At 50.2% G+C, this 17,329-nt stretch overlaps 1 protein-coding gene across 6 annotated transcripts in view; it reads right to left on the bottom strand.

Annotated features, from left to right (window-relative positions):
* Positions 1-16,852, bottom strand: part of NFATC1 (nuclear factor of activated T cells 1) — a 110,582-nt gene extending 93,730 nt beyond the window's left edge. For 4 of the 6 annotated variants that reach the window (XM_084217592.1, XM_084217594.1, XM_084217596.1 and 1 more), the window contains exons 1-2: positions 16,662-16,852; positions 6,744-7,842 (exon numbers count right to left, since the gene is read on the bottom strand). In XM_084217592.1, coding sequence (XP_084073718.1) covers positions 6,744-7,842; positions 16,662-16,794 — 1,232 coding nt within the window. In that variant the 5' untranslated portion in view covers positions 16,795-16,852. Of the gene's footprint in view, positions 1-6,743; positions 7,843-12,659; positions 12,949-16,661 lie in introns of those variants that run through there. The other 2 variants (XM_084217593.1, XM_084217597.1) reach the window with 1 other exon arrangement.
* Between the last annotated feature and the right edge of the window lie 477 nt (positions 16,853-17,329).

Genomic DNA, 17,329 nt, shown 5'->3' with positions numbered 1-17,329 from the left:
GATGGATTTTTTTTTCTGAGGATACAACCTCTATCAGATTAGAAATTTTTAACACTTAATTAAAAAGGAGAACTCTGACTGACAGCATGTAGCCCTCAAGTGAAGAGGGTTGGTGTTTTTTTTAAGATACACAGAAGTCATAGTTTTGTAATGAATGACATCTCTTTGAAAGAAAAGAACCAAAGAAGAAACAAACAATCCCCCCGCCCTTTCAAATCAGCACTTGAAAATGTTAGTATACTTAAGCTGTAAAATTCATGTTCTCAAATAAAGTATGAAAACAAAAATACGGTTTGCTGTTAGCCTCAAATCTACAATCAAAATTCCAAAGCACTGCCTGCCCAATTATAAATTGACAATTAATGGGAGTTTTCCTGGTAAAGGAAGCAAAGTGATGCATTTAGCAGTGTCATGGACTGGGCTGTCAGAGCTATTTCCTATGTTAGGTTATCTTCATCAAGCACTTAATTTTCTGCAGCTAAACGTGGTTAAAGGAAAAAGCCACCAAACAAATGGTGTAGTGGTAAAATCAAATCTGGTTGCTGCAAATATTAATTTGAAAAGGTCCAAACTACCTCATCAAGCCAGTATCCCGTGGAGGTTAGAAGAGCCCCACCACAGCAGTCAAGAAGAGGAATAAAAGGTCTTCATGCAGTCTTCCTATCAAATACACATCAGTCTTTTTCCCTCAGATGACATTTTCCACCAGCTGAAAACCTGTCCTGTTTCTTTCTGCGCCCTAATAAATCTCACTGTAGTCCTCCTAAATGCTGTAATGAGGTATGGCTACTTCAAGGCAGGTTCACAAAACCTGGTGCTAGGCTGTAGAAAACTGGCTTAATATAACTCCGTCCTACATAAATCAGATTAAAAAACAGATGAATAGTGATTTATTTTGCATACACCAGATACACAATATGATTAAATCAAAAACAGATTATCCAGTCTGGCTGACTTCTGCCTTTAGCAGAAAGATTTATCAAGTTACAAAAAAAAACAGAAAAAAAAAAAAAGAAAGATACTAAGCAGCCCACTGGAATATAGACAGGGAGGAAACAAAACTAAAAACTTCTCTTAAACTTTTTAAAGGTGTTTAAGCTCCATTTCCACATGACTGCTATCCATTTCAGAATTAAATTATAATTACACCTTCTAAGCTACTAGGTGCCCAAGGCCACTGGAAAAAGAGATTCACAAACATTTTTGTCCCAAACTGCAGAAGGTACAAGAACAACTGCTGGTCTCACCCTGGGACTACCCCTGTTCTTGGACAAATACTGCAGCACAGAGTCATCTACCCCAGACAACTGCCTGAGAGTGGCATGAGCCACTGCCTAGAACGAGAAGATGCTCAGTGTCTTTCTGCACCCAAAGTAAAGTGAGTGACCTAGAAGGAGTACAGCTGAAACTGGATGAACTGTGCTAAACTTAGTTTTTTCTGACAAGGAGTTTTCCTATTGAAACAAAAACACAAACTAGAAAAACCACAGGCCTGCTGAAACTTTTACCAAGCTGCTAGCTTGAACCTGCTCCAACTCGGCACCAATTGCAAACATGGTTATGATTTATTATTTATTACTCGTCTCACATCGAAGTGGCTGCCTGTGAAAGATCCCTGTGTGTGATTTTGAAAGAGTAAGAAAACAACGGTGATGGCTACGTGTCCACCAAGTCTATTGTGGTCAGAAAAATACACCTGTTTTATACTTCACCTATGACTTAACGCGGGCAGATTTTACTCTCTCTTTTTTTTTAAATTTCCTGTCTGACAATTGAGCAATCTGGCTGTGAGCTGTTAAAATAGATACTGTGTCCCACCCTCAACTTGGCCGTATTTGGCTGGCATGTGGAGCAAGTAGCTCTTCTGTGAAGCGCATGAGGCGCACTGGAATTCCTCATGCTGAAGTCTGAAAACATGAGTCGTCGTCATTCTCCCACATAATATTTCACCCTTCTGTCCTAAAAATTCACACTCAGAGACTGGTTTGCATGGAAAGTTTCACATTTGATGGCTTAGAGAAAGGACAAGAAACTACTGCTGCAGGAATGGAGATAACAAGTGCCTGGCATCACATTTCTGCTTATTTTGAATTTAGAATCCTAGGGTGTTAAAATGAGCTGGTGAAGGAAGGCCATTAATAAGATGCTCACAGGGTTGTTTGAATGAACTAAAAAACAGTCAGGAGAAAGCGTGGGGAGGATTAAATCAAACAAAAATATATCAGTTTACTGAGACAGGATTCCAAGTACTTTTCAGCCTTATGGTGCAGCAACGAAATGTATTAAAAAGTCACTGCTATGTGATGGCAAAACAAACATGTTGAAAGCATCCAAACATTCCTATTCGTCAGGAATATAGCAGAAAAGAAAAAAAGATTAGCAGCATTTTGGGCTCTTCTCTGTCCACTTCCCAGGGCCAGCCCCTTGATTAACACTAATGAGTCCCAGGAGATGGTCACTGCCACACAGCCACAAGTCCCCACTTCACTGAGTCTTGCCCAGACAGCCCAGCCTTTGCTTTGTCTGAGGAACTTCCTCTCGCCTGCCATAAACACGCAAGTTTGCCAGGGATGCACAGGTCAGCAAATCCGGTGTTGCTGCATCTCATCTGACTATCTCATCTCCACTGACTATCTCATCTCATCTTAAGATTGCTGGTACCTTTTTCTTGAGAAATTCAACTTTTCCCAAGTAGGGCTGCCCTCTATCTCATGGTCTCGAATGAAACACCTCTAAAAAAATAAAAAACAAAACCAACGACACAAAAAACTCCTGCAAAATCAAAAGCACCCGAAAGGTCCACAAATCAAAAAAAAAAAAAAAAAAAAAAAAAGAAGAAAAATGTCTACAACATTTTAAAATCATAGTTTGTAAGGAAATTGTATCTTTTGGGGCCTCAATTTTTGCATGCTTGAGTTTAATACTGTCAGAGTCCCAAAAGTAGAATCCAAAAAATCCACAAAAAAAACCCCAAAAAGCTCACTGATGCAGACAAAAGTCAAATGTGCTTTTGCAACTTTCAGAGAGGTATCCAACTATACATTCTCTAGGTACAGACTTCAGTGTCTCCATATGTAAAACTACATAACAACATGCCTGTGAGGTCAAAAACATACATGCATATTTTTGAGGTTGAAAAAGAGACTGCAGCTAAAGAAAATGTGGCTTTTGACTGTTAAAAAACAATAAACTGTGGAAGTAAACACCATAGGGAGCTTTTAAAAGTCACCTGTCTATTTCTGGAAGCTCCTTTTGGTGTGGTAGACCTCATATACACCATATGCCCAACCAACAAACCCAACCACTTCTATTTCTCTTGAAAAACACAACATTTAGTGCAAACTCAAGTGTTAAAGGCCAACACACTCCTTGCATTAATCAATTACACTTGATACAAATACAATGCACTACTTTTCAAAGAGTAAGAAACTGCCTCCAGGAAATCTCAGGTCGTGTTTAATCAAATACAGCAGGTGAAGAGGAAGTCATATAAAATGTACAAGATACCCAGAAACATGGCACTTTGGTGAGTGACTATACTTTTTGTTATGATATAGCGTGATTTAGGACCTGCTTATGAGCAGGTATAGAATACAAAAAATGGGATTTTAGTTTGGAAGTAGTCACTAACAGTGCCCCCATAGCCGAGAGCAGAAGTCCAGTCCTGTACTTCCATTTTGGTTTTGACATTTTGGCCCACAGGACATCATGCATTACATAGCACTTAGGAGAGATGGAGAAATGGCACAGAAGGAACACCACTGGCACAGCAAGAGAAACACAGAGCCTCCCCTACTTGTACAGTAACTGCCCAATAAAGTGCTTCTCTTAAAATTATTTCCTACAGTAGGTCTAAGAGACATACTACAGACAGAAACTTGTTGGATTTGAATGAGAGAGCACAATGCACAAATACCAAAAAAAAAAAAAAAGTTGGAGATAAAAGGTGAAAGAGAGCTTCACAAAGACCATCTCTTGACTCTCTGCATCATGATTTACCTCCAGGGGTTTTGAGGCAGACTATATTATATATTTTTATATATATATATATATTTAGATAATTTTTTTGGTCTAGAAAAGGTATGATTCCCACTGTTACCTCAGCACTTGCTCCAGTGCTTGCCCTGAAAAGTCTTCTTGGTCCTTAAATATTTTCTACATCCAAAGATTTGGTGCAAGGCCCTGGGCTGCATCCAAAGGACTGCAGCCAAATCCCCACTAGCCCTGGGTTAACCTGTGCCGCTCAAGCCTCAGCTGCAAGGTCAAGTTCTATCCTGCCACCCTGTCCTGTGATCCTCTGCACCCGCAAGTCCCATGCAGGAACAGTCACATCTTCATAGTCTGGAGGGAGATGTGTGAGCCCAGATCTGCACCACAGAGCCCACGGCCTGGGGACTGGGCTGAGCATCTCAGCTCACAAAACACATAAAGACTCTATTTCTGTTAAGGCAGGCATTATTATAGTCTCATTATATACTCTTATTATTCCCCTGCTCCAGGATTTGAAAAGCCTAAAGCGGACTGAACTTTAATTATGACAAATTAAAAACACCATCAATTTTAGTAACAATAGCAAAAAGCAGTTTCCTTTAAAGACTGATGCCCACTATAAAACCTCGGGAACGGAGGCAGCACTCAGCCGATGGTGTGCCTGAGCCTGCTCCCTCCTGCTCCAAAGAGATGGGAATGCAAGAGAGGAAGGGAAAGGCGTCAGTGATTTTCCAAGGCATGCTGGCTTTTGATGAAAACTGTACCGCATATTCAGGAAAAGACAGAGGAGGTAATCAAATCTGGTTATCTCAAAATCATTATGACCGGGTAGATTTTGGAGCCTGAGTTGTTTGTCGGAATCCACCCCTCCAGTCCCCGCATTTGAAATAGAACAGATGTGTAACATAACAGGAAAAAAATCCAGCTCTGTTGTGACAAATTCTTAACCAATTTTTTTGGAAAGATTTAAAAAAACAGTTTCTGTTGCGTAGGCTGTGATCCTGTTGACGTCCGTGCTCACTTGCCCAGTACTTTCATATACATAAAACGAGAGGTATTTTTGGTGGAAGGAAGCACTGTCAGTGTATCTGATTGGTAAAATAACTTAAAAATCACATTTCAACAGTAACTTCCAACTGCCCTAGAGCACGAGCTAATGAGATCACATGGAAACATATTGCAAACCAGGAAACATATTTTATACAAGACCCAAACAGTGGAAAAAATGTTAAATACACAACATAGTGGGGCTTCGTTCTGTGCACTTCACCTTTCTTGTTTGTGTTAGCGCACAGGCACGCCGGGTGCCTCCTGACGGACCGCGGCACAGCGCCTACGGCCGCTTGCTGCAACGGAAAGATAAAAGCCTGTTTGGGCAAACTGTCCTATTCCTGCCCTTGAAGTATTTGACAAAAAGCTGCCCCTGACACAACAGCTGAGGGCCAGCCCCTCTGATGAACGTGGGCTACTTGGCACTGGGTGAACATAAAAGGCTTTTTCTAAGTAAATGGGAAGGCTCTGAAGGATTTGCCTGGTGTTAGAAGTCTCCACTCCAGCTCTGAAAGACAGTGAGTGCCTAACTCTGGGTGGCCAGACCCAGAGGGGTTGCTGCATTTCCCAGCGCTGAATTGAGCCAGGGTCTTGAAAGGAGCTTGGCAATGCAGAGGAGAATGAGAATGATGTGGAAGGGGAGTGTGCTGCAACATAAAGAGCCATGGACCACTCCACCTCAGTTTCAGGAGACAGCACAGGGCAGAGAGGTGCTGGCTGAAGAAAGGTGAGACTGACAAGGCTGAAAACCAGGAAACACATTGCTAACTAAAACACTTCAGCTACACACTTACTGCTTTCATTCTGAGAAAGGAAGCTTCATTGTCAAGAGCAAGAAGCCAGGTATGCTTGGGGAGGAGGAGCAGGAAAGGGAGTGACCATCAGAACCAGGGACTAGGAACAGCCTACAAGCCCTTGGAAAGCTGAACTATTCTCCTGCACCACATGCTTCTGCATACTACAGCTTCCAGAAGACTCCAAAATAAAGTCTATATCTATGAGAGAAAGAAAATGCAATGAATGTAATTAAAATTTCAGCTATTCTGTACTGCTTCCTACCCAGAGCCCTGTTGCGATAAATGAATTTGATGAACAGATTGAACCACTATCAATTGAAAAATTGATATTTCTTCTTTAAACAGAAGTAGTGGGGAAGACAGTAGAGACAGAAAAATATTGATAGGCAGCCTTCAGATGAGCTGAAATAATTTCAGATAAGCTGAAAGAATTCACAGAAGAACCATATTATTGATTAATTTGTATTCACTGTGCACAAAGCATAAATGTAAAAGGCCCTGCAACAATCACCATAATGAGATCATATCCTTGTCCAGCAATATAAAAATACTGAGACATAATAAACTTCAAGTAAAGCCACAGGTTTGCTGGCACCGAATTCTCCTGTTCCATGAGCTTCTGAACGCCTGATTTCCAGACTTCCCAGCCTGGGGCTCATTCCCTGGAAAGGGGATAACTGGTTACAACCTATGCATAGCCAGCTCCTAGAACAGCCTCTTTTACCCTTCAAGGCTTGACTCGTGGTTACACCACACCAACAACAGAGGCAGTGTTGCAAGACACAGTTAAGTGGAGTGAGTGGATGGGCAGATTTGGCAGGAAACAGAGACAGGAAGGGGAAGGAGGAAACAAAAGCATGCAATAAAGATACTACTGGGATTGTCCTCTAAGTCAGGGTTCCTTACCTCATGTAGGATGTTGGAGATAGAGGCTTTGGTTTGGCCCACTGGTAGGGATGCTGTGGCACAGACAAGTACTGCTCACAGAAGTTTCCTTTCCTGATGTGCTGGAAGCTGGAGAAGTCTTCTGGTGACAAATCGGCAGTTGGCGATATGGTCCCATGATCCTCGCCAGCCGGTTCAGTTTTGAGAGTCATGGATGGGGTGTGATCAATGGTGGTCTTCCTCGACTTGATGGGAATCCCGTCGTTCATATCGATGGTGCTGTCAGTGGTGAGGGCGTTGATGGCAGCAACGATGGCAGAGCTGGTGTACTGGTTTGTGTTCCCCAGCCACGTGTCATCCGTGACACTCACCCGCGGTGAGTTTTGTGGAGAAGGAGTGGGGGAGTGGTGTGGGGAATAGGAGGTCTGCCGGCCATTGAGGCTGTACTTCCTTTTGTTGCAAGGGGACGGAGGCCTGGAGTTGCGAGCCCCCAGCCAGTTCTCCTCTGTGATGCTCGTTCTAGGAGACGTTGATGGAGAGTGCCGTGGGGAACTGAGCAAAGTACAGGCCACCATGCTGCGCTGGTAGCCCTCCTCTGTGTCGGTGGTCTTCGGAGAGACACACGGGGACTGCCATGGAGAGGTCTGAGGTGAAGTGTATGGATATGAGTAGTTGGACTCATAGGAAGACGCTTCAGAGTTGCAGCTTCTGGAAGACAAGCTACTTGCTGGACTGAGGCAGGACGGGTCTCTGTATGCCTCGATGTTCGGCAAGTTCAAAGTGGCAGTGGAAGGCGACCGCTTGGTGTTAGGGATGGCCTCCTCCACCTCATCGTGGAAAAACTGGTTGTTGTTATGATGCAATCCCATGTAAGACGTGATCTCAATTCTGGGGCTCTCCAGCGCTGGAGCCCCATTAGGTCTCATGTTTGGCGGCAGGTAGTACTCAGAGGCTCCACTGTCAATGTGTCCTCCATATCCAGAGGGATGGTTTGTCGATGGGACAACTGAAATGACGGGATTTGATGTCTGCAGGCCATGACATGGAGTTGACAATGAGGAATGTGCCACATTTAGAGGCAAGCCAGCATTTACATTTGAAGATGCATAATTATAGTGTTCTGGAAGAAACAAACAAACAACAAAGAATGACATGAGGTGCTGCACAAATATACTCACTTAGTAACATACCCAGCTGAAATGGTGGGACATGGCACAACATACAAAAGCACAGCTCTCCTCAACAACACAGCCCAGAGGTGTGCCATGTTGGGCGAGAGGCTGCAGACTAGCATCCTTGAAAATGCCACTAACTGAACAGAACAAGACATCTTGAGATGGGGGATGTACACAGACAGAGCAGGTCTTGAGTACGTGGTTCCTAGGAGAACCTTCAAAGCAAAAAAAAAATGAGTCTTCAAACAACATTGCTTCAGGATTCTGGAGACTGCAGCATTCAGAGATGCAGCTGAAGAGATATGTTTTTATATAAGTGAGCCTAACTCCCTCCCTGAAAAGCTGGAATACACAAAAAAACTGAACAAAAAACCAAAAGTGGAGACAGACTAAAGCAAAGAAAAAGATCAACTGCATTCTGTTAAAAAAATTATACACAATCGAAATTTCCACTACAGCAAGTTTCCAACTGGTTCCAGTTAACAAGGATTTTGGAAAAAGATGGATCTATTGATCTGCTCTGGTTTCTGGGACCACTTATCCTCCAGCCCAACTGGCAGAGGCCAGGTGAAGGATAAACATGGATGTCTCACTACTCAGCGACAGCTGAAATTCCACTGAAATTGCTGGTTATTGCACACGCCACATCAAGTGCTGCCAGCAGTGCGCTCTGGGCCAGCTCTCCAACCATTTAACAATGCCGGGTGTATAAAAGCAAGACCAGAGTTGCACAGCCAATGTGGAAAACCTGGAAGGCAACAGATCACATCACAGCCTTGTGCCAATGGGCTCCCTGACCAAGCACAAGGAACTTGTGCCCTTTGCATGCCTCCGTCCCTGTAGAGCAGCATCCCTGTGGACCAGCATTTCAAAGCTGGTCCTCATGGCATCATCTCTGCCTTGCCTTGCTGTCTGTCTGATGAAGGCACTCCTTCAGCTCTGCTTCCCTGTCCCAGGGATGCCACCCAGAGATATTGGTGGGCTGCCCATGGGGGAAATGGGCAGCCCTCAACCAAGGACAACATGCCCCTGGTGTTCTGAGCTGTGGTGGGATGAGGAATCATCATCTCTGTTCTTCCTGATATAGGGAGGCTCTGTGTCACCAGGACACAGGAGCCGGACAAGTAAGCCCTAACGCCAGTATCTCTACTGGGAAAAGAGAGCAAAATCTTTGTTTTAGGGACAATGACTGCTGAACTCTGAGTCTGGGTAAAGCTAGTGTACAGGTTCCTCTCAGAAGTCTGGAAATGCACCCAGCTCCATCCCCAAGCTGTGCTTGCAATGCATCAGCCTTCCCTGAGGTTTATTATGGCAGCAGCATCACTTTCCTGCAGGACAGAGGGAAATTCTACATGCCCCGTGGCCACAGCCAGTCCACATGGGAAACCTGTCACTTTCTATCCCAGGAGGCAAGTTCCCTTGGCAGTCATCTTGCACACCTTCCCTCGGAAGAAATGGAAAAGCTGTGGTAATTACTGCAGCTGCTACTCAGGAGGCGACCAGGGAGCTCTGCAAATGCAAACGAGCCTCCAAGCTGGTAACAGCACAGCCAGCTATTCTCTTTCTCTTGTTTATCAGCTCAGCCCTCTCTGGTGTCATCCACCTGTGATCCCACACTCACCTTTCTCTCTGGCAACGACTCCAAGACAAACGGTACTTAGGAAAAATTAATGTGCTGTGGCAGCTTCACAGCAACTCCAGCTGATGCATGTCATAGCAGGTAACAGTTGGGAATGATGAGCAGCAACACCTTTTGAACTTGCTCTCTAGTCTGCCCTCAGATACTGGCCATTTGCTCAGGAAGGGTCATTAAATTACACTGCAGTGTGCCACAAATAACACTGGATTATTCAAAACATGCTGCAGCTTCACACTCTATTCAAACAACCAGGGAGGCAGGAAATACAGCAAAAGAGGTGCTACTTGAAAAAATCCAACTTCATCGGTCACACCAAGGGGCAGATCTGCCAGGGGGATCAGAATTCCCTCCTTCCAAAATCAGTTCTGTTTTGTTGCTGCCCTGCCACTTGGCCTCATCATCCAGTGTCACCACAACCACCACCACTTCCCTCCCTCCTACCCGTCATGGAAAAAAACCCTGACATGGTACAGCTGTGGTAAGACCTTATCTGTTTCAGAAATTAGTGCAGAGATAGGGTGTAGAGTAGTGTCTTCAGGGCAGCTTCACCCCCTTAGCTGCTTTCTCCAGCTCCAGAGGAAGGTGATGTCCATGTTCACACTACTGCTGGGACACTGGATACACTCTGCTTCCACATACCCTCCCACAGCCTCCTGCTCTGGCATACAGCTGGAACTCACTGGTGACATGGCACAGCTGGGAACTGCCCCCAGCCAGTCCCTACCATGCAGCCAGACAGCCCAGGGAGGAGACTAGGGGCTTGGCAGGCTGCCCCAGCTCTGCACCCACCAGGTGGGCTTTGCCTCTGCTGACTGCAGAATCAGTGCTTTTAGATCTTGTACTAAAACTAAACAGGTAAACAAACAAAATGACAGGGACAAATACTGTGAGCCCAGCAGTTTGCTCAAATTCTAATGTATGACTGGGGTGAAATTCAAACACTGCAGTCCGCTGGAGATCTGCAGCCCAGACTTAATAGGCAATACAAAGCTCAAATAAGCCTTTGGAATCCAGTTTTTAAAAAATCGTTAAAAGATGAGTGCTATAAGCAACATCAAGTGCTATAAGCAACAAGTTCCTTAATTCACATGACAAGGAATAGTCACTTTTAGAACTATTACGCATTTTTTTTAAAGCCAACTTTTAAAGGCCCAAGAAAAATAACTTCATACAACTCATGGTCTGTGTACAATAGTACACAAAATAGGAAGATGCAAGATCCAAAGCCTTCCAAACATATTTAGGTATCTTAAAATTACCGGCAGCATGTAGAAAATATGTCCACCAAATATAAAAGCCTCAAAGCCAGAACTAGGAACGAGACAGAGACCTTGGTTTGTGGGCTAAAAACCACCAGCTAAAATTTCTGAAATAAGCTCATTCTCTAAAACTTCCATATTTACAAAATTCATCAAACACACATCCATAGTTAGCATTTATAACACGCTGAGGTTTTCCTCACCACGGTGAATGAGACAGGTAGAAATAAAATCCTGCATCACATAATGCAGCTATGTAGGATATTTTGACAGTCCTGATGCAGATGAAAGGCAGGTAATGCCTTTGCTGTGGTGTCACTGTTATGACTGTGATTCACTGAGGCACTCAGGACCAGTGTACAGACTACCAAAACACATTTAACAGGTGTTAAAATATCCTGGGCCAAACCCCACTATCAGATAGACCAGTGCAGGTTCACTCCAAGAAATCCACACTTAGGTTAAGTATAACTAGGACAAGAAATTGGACCCTTTTGAGTTGTGAGCACACCTCCACATATTACATTTCCCTTTGTAGCAGTTAAAAAGCTCCTTTTTTCCCTCTAGTTAATTTCACAGTAAGCAAGTTTTATTCCTTTGTATCATTAATGGGCTGATCCTGCAAGGCACTGAGCACCATCGTTTTGTATTTACATATTTTAAATAGGAATGCTGAACACCTGCAGCTTGCAGGGTCTTTAGAGAAGATGAGGGCTGTCTTACATTGCACAAGATGAAACCACATCTACGTCTGTGTTTCAATTCATGCTTTTAGAATTGCCTAATGGAGTTAGGTACTTTTCTCACAGTATGATTTTGACACTTAATTTGCTTAGGCCCCTCCACTTTGGACACTTAGGTGTCTAATCACTAGAACACTTATCTGAAAAGCTTGGTGTGAAACTCTAAAAACTTCTAGAAACTAGAAGTTCATAACAACTATTTGGACACCGACATCGTCCCAGAGAAGTGGGCAACTGGGGAGAGCTAGGAAGGTGTAAACACCTTCGCTCATATCCTGACAGGCTGCGTTAGGCGGGCAAGGATATGCAAACCTGCTAGGATTTACAGGCAAAAAGATAAGGCAGAGAGCAAAGACAGCCCTACTCTGAGGCAGCGTTAAGTCATCCACTTGTACAAGAGCTCTTTACGGTCACCCGCTATCACCGACACTGCAGCGAGTTAACCACGCACCAGGAAGCGGCAACCTTCTATCTCTGCCAGTTCCAGCCTTGTTCGCCTCATTTCCACCTCAAGCATTGCTTAAAGCCATAAAAACAGACAGCCGGATCGAGACACCAGAGTTGGAAACAGTTGTGACGCGTGACAAATTCACGCCCGTTATTTTTATTTGCAGATGACCTTCAAGTTAAACCCTGAGCCTAACTCCGGCTCACGGGGGATGGGGAAAGGGGGCTCAAGTGAGTTCTCAACCGGCCCATCTCTGTCACGGGCAAGACCCAAAGTCAGCCGGGGAAGCCGTGCGAGCGGTCAGCGCGGGGGTCCGGACATCTCAAACAACTCCAAACTTCTAAAAACTCTGCACCGACGGCCCTCCGAGTCGTCTCCCCTTGCACCTCGTTCGTCTGCTGCCAGGGACCCGCCAGAGGAGCGCCGGCCGCCCGGTCAGGACTCTATCCCGGTCTCCGCGGCCCCGCTCGCCGCTTCCCGGCGCGGCTGAGTCGACAAGCGCCGCCCGGGGCCGGGCAGACCTGTCCGGGCGGATTGCCGGCTCCCCCGCCCCGCTCCCCGCCAAGGGAGGTAGCCTTTTCACCTCCCGAACAGGGTAGCGCAAGGAGGGCCCCCCGCAGCATCCCGCCGCCAGCACCCCCGGAGGTGCCCCGGCCGCCCCGCCGTGACCCACCTCCACCCTCATCGCTGTGCTTGAACTCGAAGAGGAAATCGAAGTCAAACTCCTGCTCGGCCTCCACTCCCGTCATGGCTCCCGCCGCGACCCCCGCCACGCTCCGGCACCCTGGCAGCGGTGGTGGCGCAGCCGCGGCCCGCCCCGTCGCGCCCGGACACCTGCTGCCGGCGGGCCGGGCTGCGCGGAGCCCCGGCACGGCGTGGGACGGCGGCCGCCGCTGCGCTCGGTAACGTGATCTCGGCCCCGACGGGCGGCCTGTCTCGCTGCCGCCGCCGCTGCCGCCGCCTCCGATCCGCCCTCCCGCCCGCTGTTGATGTTTCCGGGTCGATGCAAACAACCGCGGTGCCCGGCCCCCCCCGCACCCTCCCGCCGGGGCTCTGCCCCTGCAGCGCAGCCCGTGCTCCGCGGGGAGCCCTCGCCTCACCCAGGGGACCCGGCACCGGGGGAGACCCAGACCGCCGAGGGCTCGTCGTGGGCGGGATGGGGAGCCCGGGGATGGGCAGGGAGCGGGACTTCACCTGCTCCCGACCGGCGGTAACGGCGGGGGCCGGAGTGGCTCCTTCCGCGCTTCAGCGGGAGGGAAGTGGGGAGGGAGGGCTGCTCAGCCCACTCAAGGGGGACACCGACATGTCCCCTCTTCGCTGACGACTGATAAAGTTTCTTCCGTGGATGCACACCACGCCGCGTCTGTGACCCAAGAGGCTCCGCTTTCATTTATTTATTATTTATTTCACTTAGTCGCAGCACCCACTAGTGCCAGCTGCTATAAAAAGCGCAGTAAAGCGGGACTCGGAACGCTGCCGGCCGCCTCCGTGCGCCGGGGAGGGAAAGGTCCTCTCCGGGCCGCAGCCACACACCGGGAGGGCGCCTACAAAGGGCTTCGGTGGCGGTGCTGGCACGGGTCTGCCCGGCCTGTCCCTCTTTCCGCTCGTACGGGATACAAATTAAGCAAAAAGTAAATTAAGACTTTATGTTTCGAGGTGCTTTCCTGTCATATTACACAGGGCCCGTCTAAAGGTCCACGCCAGGCAAAGGAGCGCCGGCCCCAGCAGCTGGGCTCAGCTCCTCAGTTGCCTAAGCTTCAGGTCGGGTTTCAAAAGGAACAGTTTTTTTTAAGCAGTTTTGGAAATAGTATTCTCTTATAAACTCAGGGAATACCATTTTCCAGGCTTGCGACCGAAATCTCCGTTCTAAAGTGCCAGGAAAACACAATTTTTTTTCCATCTGAGCCCATATTCTTTTCCCCCTCCCCGCCGGGACGAGCCTCCCTGCAGGCTGGGCTCTCGCGGGAGCCGAGCTGGGCTTCGCCCCGAGGGGGCCGTAAGGCCGATGGGCCGGGGCTGACTCACCCGAGTGTGCTAAAGGCCTTGGCAGCAGGGGAACCCCTCCCCCTGCGCCTGCCCCGACCGGGGTCGCCCCGGGGAGCCGGCTCAGGCCGTGCCACAAGGAGGAGCGGCCTGTTTCAGCCGTGCACGTCCCTCAGCCTTTGCCCCGGCGGCGGGTACGGATGTGCCTCCTGCCCCCCTGCCCAGGGCCTACAGGCAGGACAGCCGCCTCGCCCCAGCCGCCAGGCCCACGGTTCCACCAGTGTCAACCCTCCCTGACGCCGCTCTGCTCCCGACGCCCATCTCCTGCAGTGTCCCGGCAGGGAGGCGAGGAGAAACTCCCAAGTGCCTGCTGCCCTCGATCCTTCGTCTCTCCCCTATGTGGTACCTGCAAGACTGGTGAGTTGTCCCACACTGTTTACAGACGGCTTGATTTGTCAGTGACATTAGTACTAGTGCTGTCAATGAAATATTTCGATTGGCACCCTTCCCGTGGAGAAGGAGGAAAGATGTGCCGTGAAAAGGTTAGAAACGAAGCTATATACCACGTGTGTGGACAGATTAACAGTGGCCCTCCTGCTAACAGTCCAGTTCGAAACGGTGTCATTGAACTGGGGAGAGCGAAACGAGCTATGGGGAGGCGGTGCACCCTGGCAAGGCCATTTTCCTGTCACCAGCCGCCTTGCACGACCCACGGGCCTATCTACCAGCTCAGCCGCTGCCCACCCAGCCTCTCCTTGGAGCGAACTGGAGTTGTTCCAACTCCATAAAGCGGGTTCAACAAGGGATGCATCAGATGGTCTGCTCCAGCTGCAGCCCCCCAGCCTGAAATGAAATGTAACTTGTCCATGGCATTAAACCTGGCATAAACACCGGCATTTTCAAAGGTAAAGGACACCACACGTTGCTACCACCCAAAGAAAAAAATGAGGTCCTCCCACTGGGACTCTGCTCATTTCTTCCCAGACTAAACAAGAAATAGAGTATTTTCTTTGATTGTTGTAATTTGGCAATCAAATGGCACCTTAATTTGAAGGCAGCAATCCTGACGTGCAGGACTCCCCTGCGTGTTTCCTGGATTGGGTCACTCTTTCTGGCTGGACTAATTTTCTTAGTCCCTTACAAAATACACCACTGGGGAAGAGAACTATCGACAAGGGTCGGCACACTTTAACATAGGCATCAGAAATGCCACAGAAATAAAGCAGGGGGTTTCTTCTTTTCCTTTACAAGAGGCTGCAGAACGCTTTTTATGTCAGCTGCCTCTGGATGTAATTTTTACAAATGGTGTATTCAGTGCCTTTGGAGCCCAGGGCATTGGAAGAGCCGTGCGTGCAGCCCACGGATGTCTGAGTGTGCGACTGGCACGCCAGCTACTTCTATTAAATACAGTATAATTAACTTCCATCCCAAAAGGCTCTCCGCTTCGCAAGCGGAGCCACAGTCCCGCGCTTGTAGATTTCGCACTGGCAGAATCTTGTCAACTGCAATGAACCACTACGGTGAAAACAGCGATGTAAAAATATTAAAAAAAAAAAGAAAAAAAAAAAGAGAGAGGGAGAGATGGGTCTTGAGCTCCCTTCCAGCTTTCCGGGGACAAACCCGGGGAATGGAGTCCCGTTGTCCCACGCTGCGGAAAAAACGCGGCGGACACAGACAACTCCCCCACTTCGTCTCTTCACGATTTTCTCTGCCCGGGACGTGCGAGCTCGCTGCGCCCTGCCCGAGCCCCAGCAGCAGCCGCTGCCAAGCGGCGGCACAATTGGATAGGGAGGAAACTTGTCAGCCGGGGAAAGCCGGGAGGGGAGCAGGGAGCCGTCGGGCCCGCAGCGGGGAGCCGGGATCTGCCCTACACCTGCCGCGGCGCGGAAGCGATGCCCGGCGGGGATGCCCGCGAGGTCCCGCTGCCGGGGGCGACAGGAGCCGTAAGCAGCGGCAAGGTCCGAAAGTTTCGGCGGTAAGTGGATAGCGATGCTCCGGGGGGAGAACAGTGTCCCGATTGGCAAGAGGGGAGGGCGAAGTCAGCCAGACGCTACCCATGGCAGGGGCCAAGTTCAGCCCGGGGGAGCTGCGCGCGTCCCGAGCTCCGCTCCCACCATCTGTCCCTCTAGAAACTTTACCACTGTGTTCTTAGGGCACTTTTCGCAGCAGGGGCAGAGAAAGTGCCGTGATTCAGAGCTGGGATAGAAGGGCAAGCGCTCCCCCGGAGCCAGGACGGCGGCGGCAGCGCGCCCGCCCGCCGGGGGCGCGGGGTACGCGGGACAGCAGAGCCCCAGCGCGGCGTGCCCGCCTGTCTCGCTGTGCCGGGAGCGCCGGTACGGTGCCTGGCACTGCCCGGGACTCCTTCCTTTTCCCGGGAACGTGAGTTGGCTGCAACGATGGGCTGTTTACTGACCTCCCCCAAATCAAACCCCGGGATGGGGAGGGAATCCCCGAGCGTGCGCCCCTGACAGGATCCCAGGCGCCTTCATAGCCCCTCCAGGAGCGGGCCCGGGCCCAGGTCCGGCGGGAAGCGGCCGGGAGCAGCGGCGCGGCCGCGGCGGCGCCGTGCGAGGCGAAAGAGACACCTATTGGCAAGCGGCCGACGGCGAGCCTCAGGGCCGCCGCGGGGAAACACCGGGGGACACCGCCGCCCGCCCGCCCGCCCTCCGCCCCCCGCAGCGCCGCCCGTTACCTTCCTCCGCCGCCTTCATGGTGCTGCCGAGCGGGCGGGCGCCGTCCTGCGGGGCCGCCGCCGGCCTCTCTCTCCCGCTGGATGGGTCCCGCGACGGCGGCGCGGCGGCGGCCGGCGGGGCAGCGCTTGGCATCCACCCGGCAGGGCGGCGGAGCCCGGCGCCGCGCCCTGGGCCACTGCCGGCCCCTCGTCGCCTGTCCCGCCTGTCCCGCGCCCCCCCCCGCCCGCCTTCACGACCCGGTGACCGGGACCGCGCCGCCCCCGGCGTGGTAGCCGCGCCCGCGGAGGCACAGGAGCTCGCCGCCGCCGCCCCCCCGGGGACGGGGCATGGAGAGGAGGGCGGGTGTGCGTGGGGACTTCGGAGGCACTGCCCGCGCTGAGGCGGCGGGACGGGGCGGCGGGCGCTGCCGCCCGCGGAGAGCTGCAGCCGGGGGACGGGGGCAGTGAGTGTGCGGAGCGGGGAAGTCTCGCTCTGACGCAGGGCTGCGCGCCCGGCGCCGCCTTTTTAAAGCTGGAAAACACCCCCCCCCCCCCCCCCCCCACCTCCCTTCCCCTCCCGGCCCCTCTCCCCGCCCCGGCCCCGTGATGTCAGCCGGGCCCCGGCCCCGCCGCCGGCGGGCGGCCAGCGGGAGGCGGGCACCGGCGGGCACCGACGGGCCCCGGCTGCC

The sequence above is a fragment of the Fringilla coelebs genome (assembly GCF_963513975.1).
Source record: "Fringilla coelebs genome assembly, chromosome: 1".
In the NCBI taxonomy this organism is placed as follows: Eukaryota; Metazoa; Chordata; class Aves; order Passeriformes; family Fringillidae; genus Fringilla; species Fringilla coelebs.
This window is presented reverse-complemented; position numbering and strand designations above follow the sequence as displayed.